Source organism: Gavia stellata, chromosome Z (assembly GCF_030936135.1).
Source record: "Gavia stellata isolate bGavSte3 chromosome Z, bGavSte3.hap2, whole genome shotgun sequence".
Lineage (NCBI taxonomy): Eukaryota > Metazoa > Chordata > Aves > Gaviiformes > Gaviidae > Gavia > Gavia stellata.
Window position 1 is genome coordinate 39,749,189 of NC_082637.1, and position 23,803 is coordinate 39,772,991.

Below are 23,803 nucleotides of genomic sequence, written 5' to 3' on the forward strand. Positions count from 1 at the left end.
TATTCCAGAGAGAATTAGATCTTCAGACAGTTTTACAACATGTGAGTTAAAAAAACTTTGCTGAGTATTTCACTAGTCCTCATGTATTGGAAAATTCTTCTTTTTCTCATATTTTAAGTGCAGTAATGATACAAATTTATTTTGTAAGCAGATTTTTACGTTAGACCCTTGCTTCTCTGCCAATATTATTGTTAATTGCATTCTACATTTATAGTGGAAATGACAAAATTAAAAGTTGTTTTATTCATTTCAAGGTCATATATATAAAATTGCACTTCTTACAATGTTTCCCACTGTCTGAATTAATCATATATGCAACTCAATTTGTTTTAATATGTTATCTTTTGTAGGTCCTTTAAGTAATATTTCAATTATGCTATGAAAGGGAAGACTTTCTAAAAAATCTGCATATAAAAAATCATGTTCTTTCCACACTGCTTTTAATTTTCTCTGTCCTAGATTTTTGCTTGAGGTCTACCGTTTCGAACAGACTCTGAATTCTGCAGTTAAAATTAGAAAAGACTTCTGATTAATCATTACACTAATTTCTTAACTAACTTGATAAACAAGTATGATGAAACTGATGCCTGAAATTGATGAAGCTTGCTTTAAAGCGATGAAAACTTCTACTGAGCATGAAATCCTGAAAACTTCAAACTACAAACAGTTTATGGAGGCAGCATAACCAGTAACAAGAGGTGAAACAAGAGGTGCTTTCAAGTTAGCATTTTTTGTGAATGTATATATATCAAAACACAATGATCTCCTGTCTTTGTGGGATGCCTGCATCAAATACAACTTGTTTAAAAAGTTGATGCAGTCCTAGAACAAAGCATGACTGCCCTTCTACAAAGGCCTATCTTGATAAACTTTAAGGGTCAATGCTTAATTTCACTGGATCCTTTGCCAGCTTATGTTGAAGGGAAGTAAGTTCCCAGGCTATTAAATGGCACTTTGAAGAGACACTCAGCTAAAAGGTTTTGCACTTGTCCTTTGTGTTAACGTCAGTGTGATGTAGTATCACAGAACAGAACATGAAAGAAAGCTTGGTTATGAGACACGCTGCCCATCTACAAACATCTCCTACCTGGAGTCTAATAGAAAGAAAAGGAATGGAAAGAAGAAAAGCTTTCTTGTTGTTTGTTTGTCTCATAAGGAGAGACACGAAAAATCGCTATTCAAAGACAGATTTAGGCTAAAAAGGCCACAGGTAAAAGAAATAAGATGTCACAGGCATTATCTTCCAAAAAAGTTGTACTTAGATGCTTATCAAGTTGGCCAGCACTTGCCACCACAAAACCACCTTTTATGATTCTAATTTTTCCATTCCATGCAAATAAGCCCAACTTTTTCAAAAATCTATTTATTTTCATTTTGGTAATGAGAGAGACAGAACACAAAGAACAAAGAAAATATGCAGGCAATTAAGATCTGTTTTCTTCTCTTTTTATAGGGAGGAAATTTGTCAGTCTGTCATTAACGAGTCAGTAAGGTGCCAAAGACCTACTCAGGAAGACCTTGGTAAAGGTAATTCTTTTGCCTTACGATGCCCTCATTATTATATGGAGAAATTGAAATAAATTGTTGAAGAAATACACTTTTATGAATAAGTGTATGTTACTTCTTTCTGCTGCATGCATGAACTGTGCTTGAGCACCCAGATGCTAAAAGTACAGTCTTTTGACAGCTCTCTAAGTATAAGATAAGATAAATTTAAGAGCTACACACTAATCTGTTACACAAAGTAACTTTTTTCAGTAACATTTTTTTTCCGAGAGAGAAATGGCTCAGTATTTCAGGCAATGGAAAGAGAAAGGTGCATGTTCTGTGATTAACTATCACTCCCCATCCCATCACATAATTTAAACATAAGACATTTTTCTTTCAATAATCACTCTCAATTTGCCTTTCAGAAGAGGAGGAAGGTGTAAGGCACAAGGAACATCTTTAAGATAAAAGTTAATTAAGCTCGCCTCTGAACATTTAGAGTAAGGAAATATTCAGAGTTCGTGAAGACAGCTGCTGGTAATTTGAAAAGCCCCTGCCATGTAAATTGGCTCTGCATTTCAGAGCCTCCATCTCTGACAGCTATTCTTTGAATTCCACAAACACTCTGACCGTGCATTTCTTTGCCGTATTTTATTCTTCTGGAGTTCATCAAGTATTTCCGAACACAAAAAGCTCAGGGGACTGGAGGATTTAAAGCCCTCCAGCTTTTCATGACACTAACATTATAGTCCAACCCACTTCAACCTGTCACCAATGAGTCTTTTCAGAATGGGAACTTAAGGAGAAAAGAGTTTCAGAGTATTTCAATGCAAGCCTATCACAAATATCTCTGGGCATATCAGTAATTTACTGAGGTTTTCTAAGAGCTACTCAGCACAGGAATTAGTTTGTAAACAAATGAAGAAAACAGTCAGGGTTTTGGGGGGGAGGGTTTGTTTGTTTGTTTGGGCTTGTTGTTTTTTTTTTTTAATCCAGAGAAATGTCTACAGAAAAGAAGAAAACTTCACATCCTTTGCAAATTCTATGCTGCACATATTGTAAGAGTGGATATTAAATAATTGTAAAATAAATTGTAAATAATTTTAAAAAGGTTAGAATAGATAGTCTAAAAGTTTACACAAGGTTATATACATTTTAATAGGCTCTACCTGAACAGCCTATTTTTGGTAACCAACAACTTCCTTTCCCAATGTAATTATATAATAAACATATTCCCTATGCATAAAGACAATGCATTAATATTAAGAAAAAAAATCACTTAGTCTTTATTATAAATTAGAGTAGAATCCCAGGAATGGAACGTGTAACATGAATTAAAATATGTAGTTGATGGACATTGAAAATTACAGGACTAAAGGAACTTTAAATGTTAAAATAATTTTCAAACCTGTATGGGGAGAGGAAGAATGGAATTTTAGGTAGCCATTTTTATCTGTAGAAAAATATCTGAGTTGGCATTTATATTTTGCAAAACTCTTCTTTAGTTAAATTTTTAAATGTTTCTCTCTTACACTGGAATATATTCATAAATGGGAAAATGTGATACCTGACACACCACAATGTAATAACGGCTGGAGAAAATATGTATTTGAACAGAAATGCATTTTATCAGGAATGCATTTTATCGCATCCCAGAGTAACGTATTATGTGGTGCAGAAGAAATAATTTTTAGACCTGTTCATATATAAATGGTCTCTAATAATCTGAAGGATGAAAAATACTTTCCAAACTGCCACTGGGTTGGGATGTTGTTCTAGGAACATCTGAAAAAGGACATATAAAGGAACTGTCAGAAGTTAAAAGCATAGGCAAGGAAACCCCCAATCTTTAGCCTTTAAACCACAATCTGCTACAGCTGAAAAATAGTAAGAAGAAAGCTATTTCACAAAGGAGAGATGTTTGGATATTAACAGTGGGGAAAGAGATGACAGAGTAAATGTGAAAAACAAGTTACACAAATCTTCAATGTGAGATATCAGGAAAAATGCCAATGTGTTACATCACAGACAGGATTGTGTTTCTGAGCATCAAATACAGTGTTGTAATGTGGTTACAGCACAGAACTGGAAGCTCTCTTGAGTTAAGGTCCCCAAGGCTAATGACTTTGCATGATTATGGAAAGTTACTTAAAGAATAACTTGAAAATAACTCATCTATTTCTCACAAATAAAATCAAAGGTGACAGAATTAAAACAAACACAGGGAACACTTCACATCTCAGACACACACATCTTAAACTCAACAGTGTGGGTAACAGCGATGCTGCCTTGTCACTCTCTACATTTGTTAGCTGTTAGCAGTAAGCAGCTAATTTGTTACAAGTGTGAAGTTCTGACATGATCCCAGCAAAGGACTGTGCTTCTACAATATTGATTACCATTTTACAGTTTCATTTTTGGGAGTGGGCAAGTGAATCTGAATGTATAAAACAAATATGCCTTTTGTCTGTATTTTCCACCAAAGGCAAAACAAACAATGAATAGAAGGTCTGACGTGACATAGAATGAGAAATAGCAAACAAAATCCACAAATAATATTTTTAGCCAAGTATATAGTTTTGTGTATTAAAAAATAAAAAGAACTATTTACTGATGTCTTAATATGTTTTAATGCAAGGTAAAATTTTAATTCAGCCTCTTTTCTGGAGGGACAAAGGCATTGGTGAGAAGAAATAAAATAGTTCAAAAGCCAGCAAAGAGCAAAACTTTCATCTGAGCTTTTTTTTTCATACAGCCTTTCACATTAACTGTACAGTAACCTTCTTAAGGCGGGGAATCCAATTCGTATTCTCATTCATTAAAGCAAATCACAAGTAAAACCAGTACAGTTTACTTCCTGTGCACTGGAATTAAACCTGTTCAGCAGCAACATCAAAGCCAGTATTATCCCGGAACAGTATATTGCTACCTAGATATACCTAATCAAAAGGACTATTTCGTTTGCTTTTGAAACTGAAGAATATGAGGCTGCTTAGACTTCCAGGCTCCTCTGTCACGTAAGCAAAAAAGATCTTTTTTTAACCTAATTCAAGCTGGTTGAGAATCTGTAGAAAGGATGGAAAGTCATAGACAAGGAGGATGTGCTCCAAGCAATTCTGGCAATCATTTTATGCATGTGAGGGTGGTTGATCCCTTTTTGTCTGCAGCCTGAAGAACAGAGTAGCACACACACTTGGGAAGAACAGAATATCTGTCTATACTTTTCTCATTCTTAATCTGTGAGACAGTTTTATCACTTCACTTGTGATATACAGAAAAAAAGGACAAACAAAAACCCGATTTCAAATCTTTTTGGAACATGGCTAACAAAATGGTAAAGGAAAGTACTGCATTATACAACTTAATGAGAGAAGAAGATGGACAAAATCAGGCATGTATTTTTACATAAGAAAATTCTTGTAATCATCTTGCAAAAATAGTTAATTTAGCTAATTTTTTAAACTTCAAATTACTATTGAATAACACAATAATTAAACTGTTTCTTCCCAGTCTGCAACAGTCTCCGTGAACAGAACACAATCCCAGAACTTACATTCTGCAACATCCCAATAACCTTACTTACTTTACCTTGGGTTAAAACTTATTAAGACATCAGTAATTAATTCTTTTTAATACACAAAACTATATAATTGGCTAAATGTATTATTTGCTGATTTTGTTTGTTATTTCTCATTCTGTGTCACACGGTATAGTACACAACCATGGAAGACTGTTTTTTCCTTGCCTCAGTTATTGCCATGGTTATAAAGAGCAGTCATATAATACAGGAATTAATGAAACATGTTTGAAGCACTAAACTTTGGGCATGTTATACTTTCATATCAATGCGATTCTAATCCCAAACACAGAGCAATCAGATGCTGGACACAGGTAAAAGCAGAGGGAAGTGACACAGGAAAAATACAGGACATACAGACTTCACAATTCCTTTGTCTATACCAACCTGTCTCTCAGAGGAGCACCTGTGAGTTGCTTAGCCCCCAAGGTTAGTGGGGGAGAGTAATACCCGGAGAGCCAATAAAAGGCCTATGGAAATAATTGCAAGACAAATCCTGAACGTACAAGCTGCAGAGGAAATAATGTCCCAGACCGTTCATATTCCCATGCCGCAGCCAATGCCCTGTTCTCGAAAGTATTCATAAAGCTATACTCAAATTTAATCCTGCAAAATGATGCTGCCCCATGCCAAAGAAATGCTTTCTGGACACTTACAGGTCCCAGGTGACTAGAAACCTCAGCAGGTGCCTCAGAGGCACCCTCTCTTTCCATCTCTTTCCATCTCCATGCAAGAGACTTTTAGATCCTTGCAAAAAAAACCCAGTTGTGACACAAAGGCCATCTTGTCCTTTTCACAGCCAATGCACTACACAGATTTCTAATTGAAAATACAAAACCCCCAAAGCAATTAAACAAACACCCAAACCTGAAAGCATCCATATGTCTTCATAAAAGGAGACTGGAAAGAAATATGTAAGTCAACAAGAAACCTCACAATATCACTAGATATGTTTCTAGATGTCAGCGGATGTGTTGCTTCATCAACAACTATTTTACTTACAGATTGCACTGATTTAACCGGAAAGACATAAAAGTAAATGTATTTAAACAAACAAGCAAAAATACTTGCAGACAGCTTCTTGTGCCATTTAAACAATGTTTTATATCACCTTAATTTACCCTTGTTAATTACAAAAATAAAATATTTCAATCTGATGTAAGTATATTTGAGATGAGATTTGAAAAATAAGTCCTTACACTAATTCTTCTCGTGCTACTATATGGATAATGAGCATAGTTTAAGGTTTTGTTAATGTTTTTGGAGTCTAAAATTAATCCTAATTTGGGAACAAGGCCTCAGATTGCAAAGGAAGTTAGTGTCACTCCCAATATTACTTTACACAAATCAGAAACTCTTGGTATGCTTTATGAATGCTTCCTATTAACTTAACTTAAGCTGCAGGTTTATTTATTAAGTTTCACTAATGAACCATTATCAGTGTTTCTCAATATACAGCTATCTAAAGTTGATGATATATTACAAATTTCAGTATTTTTTAAAAGCTTTAGAATAAGAACTGGAATATTGACATGACAAGTATTTTTGGCTAGGCCACGCATTTGCTATTCCTAGGAAAATCCACCCATATTTATCTAAGATATTAGCCTTAGAAAACACAGGCTTGGACACAATGAGTAAAGCTTGCTAGAAACTTGCTGCTGAAACTTCCAAATGTACCATATACAGTGAACATGTCTGTACTTGAGAAAGCTCACTGTGTACTGGCTTCACCATGTTATCTATACGGTAGGCATAAAGAAGAGCTTTGGGTGAGATGGCTACAGGTGAAGTAGTCTGTCATCTGTTTTTTGAGCAAAGGAAAAAAGTGATTAACTAAAACCTGCAAATTTGCTTTCCCAGCTACTCTTATTTCATGGTCTTTTACTATAAAATCTACAATCTTAAAAAGTTGTACTGTTGGATGTAAGAAAATACTACTATTCTCATTCTGAAGAGATACCAAGAGATTAAATTGCATATCTGAAACTAGAAGGAACATCTCTACTAGAACAGCCACAGCTTAATAATGATAACTTTCAGAATAAATATGTAAATTCTACACCCTTTTCTTTGTTCTGTAAGCAAATCATTATATCACATCTGTAAGCAAAGCCAGTAATAAAACTTCAGCCTGCAATTTCTCAGCATCCCTGCATAAGCTAGCAAACTGCATGTAAGCCAGTGAGAGGCAGGAATGTTTTGTTCCACATTAGCGTTGGCCCAAGGTAGAGGTCTGCCCTGTGAATTAAAAGACTACATTGCAACCTAATCATGCATGAAGAAACAAAGCGATGGAATTTATTTGGTTAATGCTTTTCATCTATTCAATCTTACAGCTGGCAAGCTGATTTCTAAGATCTTCTGGGGACCTTCACCTGCTTTGGTGATAAGTTTCCAATGTATTTGAAGTCTCCTATATATCTGACATCTGCAGATATCACAAATTCCTCTGACAAGTATATCTGTTGTTGCTACATGCAATACCTGAAATGAGTTAATGAAAGTGAATAAGTAAAGATGTTTTTCTACTTTTCTTCCACTGTTTTCTACCTGCATCGCCCCATGCTTCATCCAGTCACTTCCACTGTGACAGGTGTCAGTTTTGTGTTGTTTTTCAGGGACCAAGGGATCAGCATAGCAACTGTCGGATCAGCAGCTCTGCAACAGCTCCACATTTGGATACTTCTCTGGAACGTAAGTCCCTTATACCAGAACATGCCTTCATATGTAGAGAATAACTTACTTCTTCACAGATCTTGTGGTCAACTTCACCATGAAATGAGGCGCGCAGGGATAATGGTTCAGGTATCTGTTACCATAAAGAACCCTTCCAAAGCTATTAGAATTACTCCTGGGAACTAGTACATTATTAAAGGTTCGAGTATTGACCCCGGCAGGCAGCTAACCCCCACCCTGTCACTTGCTCCCTCTTTCCCATTGGGATAGGGGAGAGAATTGGAAGAGCAAATGTGAGAAAAACTTGTCAGTTGAGTTAAAAACAGTTTAATAAATAAAGGTGAAAAAAGAAAAAACCACAACCAAGTGATGCATAGGCAATTACCCATCACCTCCCACCTGCAGACCAATGACCAGCCACTCTCCAAGCAACAGCTACTTTGGAAAAACTGCCCCCCCAGCTTTAGTGCTGAGCATGATTTTATATGGCATGGGGTATCTCTTTGGTCAGCTGGGATTAGCTGTCCCAGCTGTGTCCCCTCCCAGCCTCTTGTCCACCATCCTTGCTTGAGGGGGCAGCATGAGAAACAGAGAAGGCCTTGACGCTGTGCAAGCACAGTTCAGCAGTAGCTAAAACACGGGTTATCAACACTGTTTTGGTCACAAATCTACAACAGCACCGTACGGGCTTCTGTGGAGAAAATTAACTCTGCCCTAACCAGATCCAGTACAACCTGGTATAGCTAGGAAAAATAAGCCATTAAAAATCCTTCATTAGGACTTCCCATGTTCTTAGACCACCATGACTAAAATAAAGTAACACTAATGCCTATGTTCTTTATCACCTTAAATTCATGGCCATGAGCCTGCTCTGTTACAGATACATTCTGTACTTAGGTATTTTATCTTCCATTCCACATCTTTTGTTTCACAAGCTTTTGTATGACAGTATACTATCAGTCACTATTTATCCTGATTCCTGTTTTTCATCCAGGCTGACACCAATATATATCAGCTGGAGAGTTCTCAGGTGCTTGAGTAATCTTCTTTTACTTAAAAACCTCCACATTAGAGCCCCATCATTTCTGTGCAATGAAAAAACCAAATGAAACAGAAAAAAAAAAACCTTCTCAAAAACCTTTTGCATCAGTTCTACTGAAATCACACCTAAGCAGAAATGAAAAATATCCTATGAATACCAGACTGTAGATCTGGATTTTCATGTTTAGACCTCCTTGGCAGGAAAAGCAGTCCACTGGACCTCCTAAAAAAAGTTTGAGGAATGCTTTTAGGGAAAAAAGATATTTATGCTTTCAGGCAAGGAAGGTACTGACGCATGCAAGGATCCTGAGGTCATAAGGCAAAAAAGAGGAGCAATGCAGGGATGTGCAGGCAGGTCATGGACAGGTCTTTACCCATTCTGCATGCTCCATTTCTAATAGCAGATGACTGCTGTGACATTTTAAAGAAATGAATATTTTATAACTCTGGGTCTTCACCATATTCCAGCTCAGAGACATACTTCCTACCCATTTTGAATCTAAGTGCAATTTCAATTGCACTGTGCAAGATTTATATGGTGGTTAATCCTAAATTTCATTTGATGCAGTTCTGCATTAAACGGACCTCCCATTTCTCTGTAGAGCTGTGTTTCAAAGATGAATGAGGAAATTGTTGAAATAAGTTCAAGTCCTACTCTTATCTGTGTTGGTAACTGGTTTTTAATGAAACTTACACCATTGATTCAGCAGGAGCAAGGTTTGCTCCTAAAGGGAAAAGGGGTTTTGCCATAGTAAGTCTAATTCTCACACACTCACTACACTGCAGAACAAGTCAATAGCTCTTCATCTGATGTTTATGGGGTGTTGAGAAGAGTAGTGCAGGGATGTAAGTCTCAGCTGAAAGGTGAAGTAACACATACCTTCTCATTACACTCTCTTTGGCACTCTGACACCTCTAGTCAACAGCCTCACCATTTCACATATTGGATAAGTAAACAAGCCATAGTCTCTACCTCAGTTTGATAAAATCAGAGATTTGATGATTGCTTTGGGACTCTATAGCAATACAAATAATTTTCAGAACAGGTTAAACTTTTGTAGCATAGAACCCAGCTGCGCAATCTACATCTATGATGGATACCCATTGCTTTACTTTTGCATCTGAATTTCTCTACCTCAATGGCTTTCCTTCAGGAAAAAAAAGTAACTTGTCTTCAAGAGAGTGATCTGACTTTGCTTAAAATGTCAAATGTAATAATTTGATCATGTATCTTTAAGAAAAATTGCACGGTCACGTAAAACAAGGCTAGAAAAAAAAAGCCTGCCTACAGCAATGAACTTACACAGATGCATGTTTTTTCATTTGCAAGAAAAAGCAACATCCGAGAGTGTTATCCTGAAAATGCCATATAAAAACATCTACTAATTCCATTAAGACATTTGCTTATAGCATAACTTTGCAGAGTTCAACAATTAATAGCATGTTATTTAGCAAAATGCTTCAATTAAAAAGCTTTTGACACTGGATTCACAATTGATTTATCAAACTTGTAATCAGAGGTTTGCTTTTGATATCATAAGCATTAAAGGTGGAATCAATGCTTTACTTTCCCCAATGAACCACATTTTGCACTGCATTTGACTCAGCTGAGTACTGTGGAATCAGCTGGCAAAACCAATTACCACATACACAGAATGGATCCCTTCTCTAACTTTCTTTAATAGCTACCATGTCTGAAAAGGGGACAATACACAGAACTGTATTTGTGCTCCCAAACACTCCTCAGCTGTAGACCTGTATGTGTAAACGTATGCAACTTGAAACTGGTCTACTGTAGTTGTAGACTCTCTCCTCCTAAGTTCAAAACCTCAAATACAGACACATTCTTAAAGGAAATACCAACTCTGGGAAAAAGACCATCTGAAAAAAACCTTTCACTTCTAATTCTCCATGAAAGAGAATTCGGAAAAGTGAATGCCACAAATCCCGTAACTATCAAAGCCTATATCCCTCTGATTGTTGACTTTGAATTGGAAGGGAAGATTTGACTTACTGTTATCAATTATTTACATAAAAGAACTAGCAGTTGCATAACGCTTCAGAATGTCATTTTATTTGTGAGCTCATTGTCTGGTACTTCAGTAATTACAAACAGGAAAAAGGGTTTCCTGTAGCATTCCGGTTAAATGTTTTGAGACCATCAGAGTCATATACATTATAAAAAGGAAGAGCTCCTCAAACACCAGTTAGGTGGTAAGAAATACTGCTCAGTGACCGATACCAAGGTAGTGAAAAAGTACTATTTTTTTCATCTTCAAGCAACTGGAATTCTGGCTGAACTTATTTTTGTTTATTTCTGCTTGACTTCTGTCGCTTTCAAGGACTACTCAAAGAGATGTCTTTCCTTTGGCTCTCAAAAAATTGTAACTCATACCACTTGTGGACTTCGGAGGAGATTATGTAATGCAGTGTGATAATATAATAAGCAGATTAGAAGAGTTTACCAAAAAGACAATTTTTGGCAATTTGCCAAAACTTTCATTAGGATATTTTCCACTATTGAAGCTGGAACCTGGATCAAAAGGCTACTGAATCAAGCCCTGTAGTCCAATTAATTTTTCATTTTCTTTTCAATATGAAATGTTCTTACATGGGGCTGACCATAGAGACCAATGATAAGGCTGCTTGTTGTGGCTGAGTGAATCAGCTTGACGAAGACTGCCTCTCCTCTAGCCCAGCTGATTGTCCTCAGCTACGAGCAATTCTGGGGTCCCACTTACTCTCAAAAAGCTTCAAATGAACATGTTTTATTCTGAAGCAGAAAAACATGAGAGTTTAAAAACATCAACATTTGGCTTGTTTTCTGTTCTAACACAAACCTTATCTCTTCCCATAGGTTAAAAACCTTTTTTAGATTAGAAGAAAAACATTATCAAATGCACTATGTGGTGGGGATTCATGCTCCATGTTTCTACAATATTTTTCTTTCAAGGAAAGAAAGTTTTCCTCTAAAAAATTTTACAAACATGCATCAAGTCCTTCAGTCCTTCCCTGAGAGAAACTAAGGATTTATGATGATTACCCCTGAGGTACGGCCACCTGAAGGACTGGCATATTCAGTGGGTAACAGCATACAGGGACTCTAAGCAACTGTTAAAACAGAAAGTGAATAAAAATATGCTCCAAATAAATCTGTAAAATTATCGTACTTCAGCACAGTACAATTTTGCAAGCTGCAATGTTTATCTCCCTTATTTTTACAATTTTATACTGGGACCTTTAACTACAGCAACTGGCAAGCAACACAGATCTAATATGTCATGATCTCCATGCTGCATCATGCCCTTAGGCACTTGGTTGGGTCACTACATTATAATTAACTTGGAGGCTAGCTGATGAATCACTAACACCTCTCCTTGTAACATGTGGCAATCTGACTGTAAGCTGACACAGACTGAACCCTATCTCATTATTAACATCTGCTAAAATTGCAGCGCAATAGAGTATGGCTGTAAGGGCAATGAGTTTGAAATCAGAATAGAACCAAACCATGATAAATCAGGATTGCAGTCTCTGACTGCACCTTCTATATCCATGACCTATGACTGTTTGGTTCAGACCCTGGTTTTCATAAATGAACACTTCACCGGTTCATAGAAAATAATCTAAAATCTGCAGTTTCCTAACAATCCTAACCAAAGTCCATTAAATTTGCAGTGACACTGAGACACACTAGACACCTGACATTCAGTCATTGGTACCTGGAATTAACAATAACACAGTCAGTGTAAGCATCTGACCTATTGATCTGAAATACATACGCATATTAAGTTAATTCTGTACTCTAAATTACCTTCCTGTTAGGGAAGATTTATCTGCTATCAGAGAGGCAGTGCTGTCACTGGACAGAGCACACTCTGCCAGATGACACCATCACTGAATCCTTTGGGTTTTAAGCCTCCAGAGGCTGTAGAAAGTCAAGACGAAGAGTCAGAAAAAGAGCAGACACAATGGAGATTCCCTCTGAAAAAAGCCTTTTCCTGAGAGCTGATACCTTGCTCCAACTTATCTTCAGCCTCCTTCCACAACTTAATCACTGGCTTTCCCAGGTCCTCCCTGCAGGTGTGAGCTTTGGGGTCTGCAGTTCAGTCCTGTTTGAAAGCCTTGAGCAGGCACAAGCAAAAAAAGTAATGACTAGTCTAAAAAATTGCCAAGGTCTTTTTTTGTTGTTGTGACTAGCCGTCTGACAGCAGAATTGGTTTCTACACAAAAGATAAAGCACAAGATGATGCAGCAGTGCTTCTCAGTACTGCTTATCTTCCCTTCAGTTTTGTCTGCAGCACACAATACAGCCAATTTCAAAGCAATAGTAACAGGTGCATACTGGCAATCAAATGCATAAACTACATGGACGGATACCCCCAACTGTCAGCACCCCTTTCTATCATGCTGCTGCAGTGGGAACCTTTTAAAGATGATCTTTTAAGCCAGCAATGATAGACTCCAGGCTCTCTGGGTTTGACTGTGCTCAGTTCTTCAGATATCTGCTCTGAATAGTGTCACAGCAGTCAATGAAGCTTTTTACTTTTACTTTATTGACCATCCAGAAGGCAACAGAAGCTGATCTGTCTGTCAGATATTTAGTATCCATTCTGATTAAATGATTTGGGACATACTACAGGTCTTTGACATAGGCAGACAGTATAAACTAGCAGCTTGTCACTCTCGGAAGAAAATCAAGCCTTTGACATTTTATTGAGCATCTACATTAATGGGACTGACACAGGAAAATAATAATGAATCAGAATGGATGCCACAGAAAAACAATTTCAATATGTTGGATAAAGCAGGACTGAAACTCATTAACTCATTAACTTTTGCTGTTGTGAGAAAAGATGTAAAACTGTCCAGATATTGCAAAGTTTAGACATAAGTAGCTTGTGTTTCTTATGATTTTTGAATAGCAAAAATTGTTGTCTCCCCAAAATCTTACACTCATTAAAAAATAATTTAGAAGGTTATTAAAATAAGCTATTTATGTAGTGGGATGCATCACTGAAAATTGTTGAAGAGGCATCCAAACAGTGATTCAGTATCTCCAAAACAGAAACGACAATTTACTTTTACTTTTTCTTATATAAGTGTAGTAAGAACTGCATTAAAGTCAACTGGTATTATTTAAAGGATTTTTTTTAAAAGGTCCTCTGTCTGATAAAAGTACCTGGCAGCTGCAAAAGACCTAAGCTCTGAAATATTATCCCTGAGAAATTTCTCAGGGAACAGAAGAACTCATTTTTGTGTTGTCAAAATAGCAAAACGTTTTAATACTATGAACATTTCTGTTTTGTTTCTGAGGCTATACAATGGGTAGAGTACCTTTTCAGTGATCCCATCTGCATTCTGTCTAAGGACCTGAGACTGATAATGCCTAGTTTTTTCAACATATATTTTTACAGGTAATGGTGGAATAACAGAAAACGAATAAAGCAGCAGTACTCAGCAGTAAACCAAAACAACATGCTTTGCATAGCAGGAATTACTTCATCCACAGCTGACTGCTGCCTTTAGCCTCTAAGCAAAAGGAAGCTCTAGTATAGGCCTGTATCATTTACAAGCTTCGTGATCTGCTGCCAATTTGTAGAGACCAAAGTAAACTTCTGGCAGGACTCCTACATACCATAGTAGTTAAAGAAACTATCGTCCCACCCTGATTTTGACTACAAGACATGAAAGATTAGTCTAATGTTTCTTTCTACCCTCCTGTTCTCCTTAGCTAATAGAAGATTTAATGTAAAACTTCAAAAATATAATTCTGGAAAGTACCACTCTGGTTACCTACAGTTGCTTCACAAACCCAAAGATAATTTTTTCTCATTCCTTCTTCCTCACCGATAACCCTCAGCAACAGAAAGCCTTCACTACTAATTAAAAGTAAAAAGCTAGCAAACAGACCCCATACTCTGATGTTTCACAGCTGTGAGCAAAGCTGCCCAGAGACACCTGCTTATTTCTACAGCAATTCTTTTTACTCTTTATCATTCCATCCCTTAAGGTTGAGTTATAAAATGAGGCAGAATAAACTAGATCATTTCATGAAATGATGGCACATTTGTTCATCCCACCTTTACTGGAAGACACAAATCACCATTACACATTGTTGTCCAGTTGCTATAGCAGGAAGCAGGAATCAACCAAACTGATCTTGCACATTATTAAGTTTTTGCAAAGTATGGTTTTCAGAACGTTCCCTGGTTGTGGTTACCTCAACTTCCAGGCACAACTTGAGTATCTAGTGACAAATGACCACGTATGCTGGATAGTCAGAATTCCGGCCCCACCTTCTGAAGATATTTTAGACACATAAAAATATAAACAGGCTACTAGTAGTGTTTTTCAGTACCTATGTAGTCATTTAATTCTTGTTCAGTCCAGTGGGAACTAGGGAAAGAAGGGGAACAGCCCCATAAGTTGAAGGTGCTTAGGTGCTGCTTACCAGGCTCAGTGTATGTGCTAATTGGAAATAACTGAGCCTCTAAGTGGAGGTTAGGCTGCCAAGTAATCTTACACTGAAAGCATGCTTCATGTATCCTCTGTGTCCAAAAGCTGACTCTACACTGACTCTGTACCTCTTGATAACTCTGACGAAGCTCAGTACAGCGCAGCATCTGCCCTCCCACCACCACATCTCACCGCAGGACTTTAGGGATTGGGCAGTGAGAGTATTCACTGGGGAGGCAGGGTACAAAAACTCAAATCCCCCACCCCTAAGAGAGAAATTAATTAGCCCAGTTTTATATCCCATATAAAACTCTAACTAGCAGCAAAACAGAAAGCAGCCTCCCTTCTCTGGACATGCTTTGTAAGAAAGTGATGACTACAGTACCCAGCCAAAATAAAAGATTCAGCTGTGATTCACAGCTGGAGGTATGTGGTTCCTTGCAGCACCATAGAGGGTGAAGCCCTGAAAGTGCACATAAACTGAGAGGCCTCCAAGTGTACCTTCCCCGTGCCCCAACTCCAAGGACAGGAGCATCTTCACACAGATAAGCCAGGATGTGTCCCCAAAGTGTGTGTGGGGATGGGGAGTGGTAGACAACAGGAGAGAGGGACGTGTAATGCAAACCATCAGCTCAGCTGAGGAGTATTCACAGAGGGCCAGGCTGACTGTCACATCTTTTTTCAAAACTCCTTGGACGCCACTGCTACAACTGCCTGTCCATCACACTCAGTTTTGTGGACAACAGTCGTAGGCACTTGGGGGATTGTCAGTCACCTTAGTTCACTGCAACTGGCAGCGCCAGTGAGAAGTTCAGGCCATGCTTCATTTTCCCCACTTGTGCCTGTCTTGCACTCCTCTGACCTCAGGCTGAGCTGAATGAGGTACCTGCCTGACCCGGCTGAAAATGCAATTTGTTGTTGCTGTTGTTGGCAGTGCAGTTTGCAGTGTGACTCACTCTGGAGAGCTTCACAAAGGCTGGGGAAAGGAGGAAAGTGCAAACATGAGATGCTGGGGTGACCACATGAGGTAAGGAGTGGCAGTGATGATGTAGCCTCAGTTTTGCTCTTCCAACACTTTGTACTGGACTATAATATAGACACAGAGTTAAAGCTAGGGCTGATGCTGAAGTGGTCAGTCATACAAATTAGTTGTTGCAGCATGCTGAGTAGCAATGCCTACATACTCTGTCCTGTAAACAATGTTTCTATGTTCCTACTCTGTTTTTAGGTAACTAGCATGTTTATAAACCTTGCTTGTCATCCTGAGACCTCTCATAAGCCAAAACACAGATTTCTCTTATTAGCCACCAAAAATTTATAGCACATTTGCTGATTCTGACCTTTCTACACCAGTGACAGCACACCTCTAAAACTGAGATAGTAACGGCACATGAAATTCCTCAACTGTGAGAAAAATAGAAGACTTTGGAAAGAGCAAGAATTGATAGACTTTTATTCTTTCTTCTGTTTCAACGAATGTGTGTCTTGAGGATATCTCCTAACAACTTCAGTGTAGTATTAGCATTTTCCATATGAGCATCTAGCTCTGAAATCCTTGGTGTGTCACTAACTTAAATGAGGCAATGCAGCAACCAGGTCTATCTACCATTTATTCCACATCAGTGTTTTATTTTTGCTTAAACTTAAACTAGCCTGTATGTGCAGAATGTTTACACATTTCAAAACAAAGGAGTTTACTGAATTTCTCTTTTTATTCTCTCATGGTACTCTTGCTTTAGAAGACTTCTAGTGAAGAAGAGGCAGATACGATTCAGTAAACTGAGCTGTATGAAAATAGTATGAAAAAGATACGCCTAATAGGCACAGCTCTTGCATGTACTTGTTTCTAGACAAAAATACTTGGCAAATAAGAAAAATTGAATGAAAACACAGGCCAAGAGTGCAGTCCCAAATAAATAAACTATTATTATTATTCAAATTAATACCAACATAATGTGTTTCTATGTTAAACAGTATTTCTAGTCATCACAACTAAGAGATGTGTGTGTGTGTACGTACATTTATATACATAGCTTCTAGGAGCTAAATCCTTACATATTTCTCATCTTGGCCTACCAGGCAGAATCAGGCTGACTGACCAAACAAGTATTTGGCAGAATTCACCTCAGTTTTCACAGTTATTTCACCCTATGGCTGAAAGTAGCTATGACAGCTCCTTGAGATTCACTGTATGACGAACGGATTTATATGTAACAGGGAGCTATGCATAACGAGGCCCTGTTCTTCAGCCTGTCAACACATGGTTTACTGCTGTTACGAAGAACAGGAGAGGATTCTCCCCTCAAAGTGTGACCCAAGGTTGCTCCAATTGGCTTCTCCTGTCAAACCAATGTTAAGTTTTGCTGCTGACTCCCAGCTCTTACCTGCTGCATTCTTCTGGATAAAATTTGTGGGATTGTAGGGAAGAGACAACACAAACCCAAAAACATTTCAGTTCTGTAAAGGATGAAGTTTCACCTCTTGTAGTCTCTCTTCTGCAGGCAAACAATACTAAATGCTTTCCACAATAAAAAAAAACCCCAAACCTCATGAAAACAAAGTGCACAGTTAGCATGTTTACAGCTAGTAGGATTATCCTTACTCTAATTCATGCAGTTCCACAGAAAGGTATTTATTTCTGCCAAGTACCTAGTTAAAAAAATATTACCAACAAATAGCTGCCCTCAAATACCCATGGGGGCAGAAAAGTGGCCTGCTTCCCGAGGTGAGGTATCCTTCCCAGTTTCTCCCCCAGCCTTCACCACAGCACATCCAAAGAGCAGGGTTGGAATGACAAATATCAGGAAGCTGAGCTCTGAAGCAGAAAAACGTCATTCATGGAGATATATCCAACCAGTCACGTGACACAGATATGACAATCCAGCAGAATTGCCACTTCTGGGTTTTTAAGGTTTGTGTCAAGCCTCCACATGCAAAATCCCCATCACTTTAAAAGATACTACTAGAGAAAAAAATCTCTTCATTAACTTGTCTATTTCTTCAAAACACAAAGTCTATAAAGTTCAAGAGAGTCAAAAGCCAAGCAAGTTGTCACACATAATAAACCCCCAATAACTCAATGAGATAATATCTGAGAAAAGTAAGAGTCACCCCTTATATTCTGCATCCCAAAGGGACTGAAAATGGTTCATTTCACATGCCCAGAACTCGCAAACTGATTTCTACATCTTTTCGGATTGGTCCAAATGCTTTCAAAGAGTAAGCGTCATGCAGTGTGCATGGAAGAGACGTAAACAGATATTGCACAAAGATTTAAATGCAAATCACACTGCTTTATGAGGATTTGAGTCTCCTAGACTTCCACAGAAGAACTGGTAATTTCTACTTGACAAACTAGATTGAAAATGTCATGAATGTCATAGTGCCTTACTTGTTCTCGTTGCTGGCATCATATCGAGGCATAGGGTCAAAATCATTTCCATTGACATCAAAACTGGCTTGTGAATCCTGCAGCCAACAGGAGAAAGAAAACCAGTTGCTCGTTAATTAGCCATTGACTCATGTGGCCTATATATTCTTCAGCAGGTTCCTACAAAAGAGTAACTAGGTTAACTAACTTTCCTGTGGTTTTATGATGATTGCATGTTTTAGGAAAGGATTATATATTTAATAATTACTGCATTTACATATTTTATTTTCTTTTTGGAAAAGGGAGAAGGATAACAAATGCTCTGAAAAAGCATAGTTCCAGTGTCAGAGAGGAAACAGAAAGTGGTATTTCATTAAAGCAGAAGACTACATTCCTTCTAAGTAACTTTTGGAAGTTAAGAGAGCTCATTCTCAAAATTGGGATTTTGCTAAATATTTCAAAAGTCAATAAATTATATGCACAGTGATGACTGAAATTTCAGTCATAATTTCAAGGAATAAGAATAATATCATTTTCATAAGAATACTGTTATAAAAATACAGCATGAAATGCAACATAAACCGCATTCCCATTTCCATGGGAGTGTCACTGTTTCAAATATTTGAAGATATCTCCGTATTTTTGTTCCACATTTTACATTTACCAGGATTCTTACAGCTGAAAATAGTTTATAGAGTAAACAGCTGCTGGTTTGCATGGCTCCCATTAATCGATGAGGTAGCATGTGGTGTGTTGACATGGCAAGCAGCTCTTTTTAATCTCTTCTTTGTTCAAAACCAGTTACCACATCCACCTCAAATATTCCTGTTTGCAGCCACACCAGCAATAATCTGACATATAGAAGGCATTTGTCATCAAACGAGCAATGTGCACTGCTTTGGGGGAATTCTTTGTTGGCGTGAGGAAAGGGAGAGAGGAGGTGGTAAGGGAATAAATAGCTGCTTTAAATTCAGCGGAAGGACAGTACTGGGATGAGGTGACATATGATACAACCTGGGTCATTCATTGAGGAGGTAAAATTATATTTAGTTTGTTTAAATAACTTAAGAGATTAAAATGAAAGATGTGGCATGCATTAGGATCAAGCATAGATTGTCAAATAGGGCAATCGTCTGTCACTTGTGGTTGTGCAGTCCTCCTCATGTATTTCAAAGCTGAGTTCTACATGCAGCATGGGGAAGGATATGGATGGAATTATTGCTAATTTAAAATAAACCCCTTTAAACTGTGGACAACGATTGTAGCTTTTGATGCGTTGTTAAAGACATTTTTGTCATCTTCATCTCTTCAATGCTCTGTTAAGATGATATGCTTACTGACAAAAAGCCAGTGTTCAGGGTTCTTTTACAAGACCTACATCTGTAATGAGACTGAAGGTATACGCATGCCTTGCACTGGTCATGTTCATCAGTCCAGCTCAATCCAAATATATTTGTTTGTTTTCTTACCTCGTGTGAATGTACACCTTGCACATCTTATTTCATCGAAATGATAAGGTCCTCAAGGTCATATGCTTTCAGGTAATGCCTAGTCCCAAAGCACAGGACTAATCACTCCAGCAAAGCGCAGTCCTGATGCTCTGAACAGCTTCAAACTCTGGCACTAACACAAGATGTCAACCACTAGAGCTTTTCCTCATATTATACAATCCTCCCAAGGAATATTAAACTAATCATTTAAATATGATGAACCACAAGCAAACAGAAGCCTCCTGAGGCAACATGAAAAACAGGACACAGAAAATAAAGCTCTATTACAAATTGTGAGGGGACTCTGGAGTTAAGAGAGATTTACTAGAAAGACCCCAAAATATTCTACACCTGTTTTTAACTGAGTGAATCATAACAAGTCATATCCTTTTCCTTTAATATTATTTCTAGCAGTAAGATAAATAGCTTTAAAAATAAATACATGTAAGGATATGCCTAAAATTACAGTCTTTGAGAAAAGCTACTGTCTTGCTAGCTAAATTATTGGCCAAAAATGGACTTCAGCTGCACGCATTAATTGAAAAGCAGTGTATTCCATTTCTAAGTTCTAAGAGTGTGAGGATATTAAGTAAAATAATTACAGAAAAGAGAAAAAACATCTGATTATTAGTTCCAGTCCTTCAGAAATTCAGAACGCAGCTACAAAGAGGCATCCAGATATTAAATACATTCAGACTGAACATAGTATTAACTAAAACAAGACAGATTACCAAAAGCTGTCTTCCTTCCTCCCACTGGTATTAACATTTGAGGAAACCCTCTTATGATACTTCCTCCTTCCCTTCTCCCTCCCTCCAGCTTTCCAGGAGCAGCAAATTTATTCAGGGTAATAATAAAGCAGCAAATCTGGACTCTTGTGCACACTCACGTAATTCTGCATCAAGTCTGGATGGTTTCTTTCGATGCCGTCATCCAGGATGGTGACCACAACGTTCTTTCCAGTGTAACCTCTCTTCCAAGCACCTACTATATTCATATCTGATTGGCAATGGTGAGTGTTATCACTGCAGTGCTGGGGACAGAAGAGGAGACATAGATGTTGGATGTTGCAGATTAGTGAGCAGTGTGGGGTTGAGATATTATCCTACTTACATTAACATTACAATCTAAATCAGCACATGAGCATATTGTTTCAAATAGCAACTACACAAGATCAACACCTTCATTTAGACACAAAATAATTTACAAAGAAATGCCAAATTAAATGAAAATTGCTAGACTTGCTTATTTCTCTTTCAGATTACTCTTCATGCTAAGCAATAGAAAAAGGAAGCGTCCAGTCATACTGAACCACTAGAAGCCATGTGTAAAACAAAGCAACTATTCCTGGCTGTTAAGCACACTTATTTGAAATGTACATTTGAATTATTTGAATTTTTTCCGAAAAACAAACCATATGTGGATAAAAGTAGACAAATGCCTGTACAGAAACGGTCATGGAAACAAAACTTGCTTTTTGGAGCTTATGTGCTCTATAATTTCTTGACAGAATGTCTGGAAACTAATCCAGATTCATTTCTATGTACAAAAGAAGGCTTCTGGCAGGTTTTGTGCAATATCAGCAGGAGATAATCAGCAGTTAAGAACCTGTAACCAGAACAACACCCTGAAAAACTTGCAGCTTAAGGTGTCTGATGAATTGTACATAGTTAGATTGCGAACAGCCTGGGGTACAGCTTTCAGAGCAACCAAGTCCAGTGTGGTGGAGAAAGAAAGTTTAGGGTACATTAAAACTGAAAGCCTCTTCCTTCGTATGAATGCACCCAGCTCATGTGAAGAAATCTGGCTTGCCATGGCAATGAGACATGACCGTCAGGTATTTGTATGCCCCATTAGCAACTCTCTAGCCCACACGCAGAGCCCTCCCCTGTGAAGTGAGTTCAATGAGCCTCTCATCAGCACGGCTTTCCTCCAGCTCCTCCAGGCTCAGAGTAACAGGCAAAAAAATAAAAAAAGAGGGGGTGCAGGGAAGGGGAAAAGCAAAGTGTGGGAGGAAGGAAAAAGAAATTAAAAAGGAAACTTGTATCATAGCAACAGTGGCCACGAGAGCATGGTCCACCTCACTCCCTGCCCCACCGCCTTGCGTCCCCACTTCAGCCTCATGTTTTGGCACACTACAATTTGTAAGGAGTAGAAATACATTCAGAGGGATGCACTCTCTCTTGACTTAGTCCATCTCTCTCCTCCCGAATGTAAGCACACTGAAGAACTCTCAGCCATACTGGGTGCAAACTGACATCAGATTACTATTAAATCACAATTTTCCTCCTCATTTTTCTCCAGTTTACTGCCCTGTACTGTCATACATAAACCAAAGGATTTAAGAGTGGTCATTTGCTGTTACTAAAGCAAGATTATATCATTAAGCACTATATATGTGTACACAGTATAAAGTCTCTCATGATCTTCCCCTTGTGCCTGCAAATATCTGTCTGTCTCTCTCTGACTTCAGGGCCAAGTTCCAAGGAATGTACAGGGCAAGCTTAATGCTTTTGTTCTGTGTATTGCATGGAAATGCTCATGCTGCTGGCTTTATGAAATTAATTACAGACTAAACTTGCCATCTGTACACTGAATGTAATGGTTGTACACATGAGGCTTTCTAATGTACAAACAAGAGGGTTAAAAGCATGTAGTGTTTCCAGGTGCCTTTGCATTTTTCAAAAGTGTTACTGAATTCAGCATCAGAAAATACCTGCAAAAGCTATGAATATCATCACTGATGTGAAGACAAGGAGACAAAAAGGTGGAAGCACCAGCCTCCAGCCACAGAGTAAACCCAAGACAGCTGCAATGGGCAATCAGGATTCCTGGCTCTGACCTCCAGTCAAATTTACTGGGCCATTAGTCTGCCCCTGCATCCCCTGCTCTGAAATGCCAAATGACCCGTTGGTTGCTTTGCTGACTGTCTTGTCTGTTTTTCCTAGGGGATGAGCTTGTTGTTTTGCTTCCACGCCAGTCAAACCACACAGGCTGAGCAAACATATAGGTTTTTAATCCCCATTCCCTTGCAAGCTCTTTGGCTCTCTGCCAGAAGGTCACTGCTTTTTCTCTTAATGATGTTGGCACAGTCAGTTTCCCTCACTTACCTGAACTTCTGCTTTTGTGGTGGTGGCTGAAGGGGGCTAATTCCTCAGCTGCTTTGCTACATACAGGTAGACAAACACAAGACAAGAGACATGTCTTGCTTTACCGTATGTTCTGACGATTCTCTCAAGAGATGTGCCAGATCAAATTGATATTCAAATTACCTTGCTTTGCTCCAAGACTGGGCAGAAAGCTAGTCTAAACAATCTTTCTGCATAAAAGAAATTCCAGGGGTAAAGCAGCCATAACTGTGTGTCCACTTGTAACTCTGGATCACAGCATATGTAACATATGGACACAAAATGCAAAGGCAGCAGAGAAGCATCCAAGTAGGAGTAGCTCAACAGCAGACGAAGGGTTCAGTTCTTATGGTTACAATATATAACTTATTCTCAAGTCCTATTAAAAATAGCATCTTTTCACGTCTATTCCTTATTCTTCTTCCTCCTCTCAATTCTTTGTCTACCCACACTCTTCTCTCCCTGGGTCTAGCCTTGTTCTTCTCTTCCAATATCGTCTTTTACCACTTAAATTTCAGTTTTGTTTGGTTCAACATCTCATCTCAGGTTCCTGTATTTTAACCACAAACTA

The 23,803-nt window shown here is 38.1% G+C and overlaps 1 protein-coding gene across 2 annotated transcripts in view; it reads right to left on the bottom strand.

The window, feature by feature from the left end:
- The window catches only part of PCSK5 (proprotein convertase subtilisin/kexin type 5), a 251,520-nt gene that overhangs the window by 159,441 nt on the left and 68,276 nt on the right, over positions 1-23,803 (bottom strand). For both annotated transcript variants that reach the window (XM_059833233.1, XM_059833234.1), the window contains exons 4-5: positions 20,994-21,137; positions 18,636-18,712 (exon numbers count right to left, since the gene is read on the bottom strand). In XM_059833233.1, coding sequence (XP_059689216.1) covers positions 18,636-18,712; positions 20,994-21,137 — 221 coding nt within the window. The remainder of the gene's footprint in view (positions 1-18,635; positions 18,713-20,993; positions 21,138-23,803) is intronic.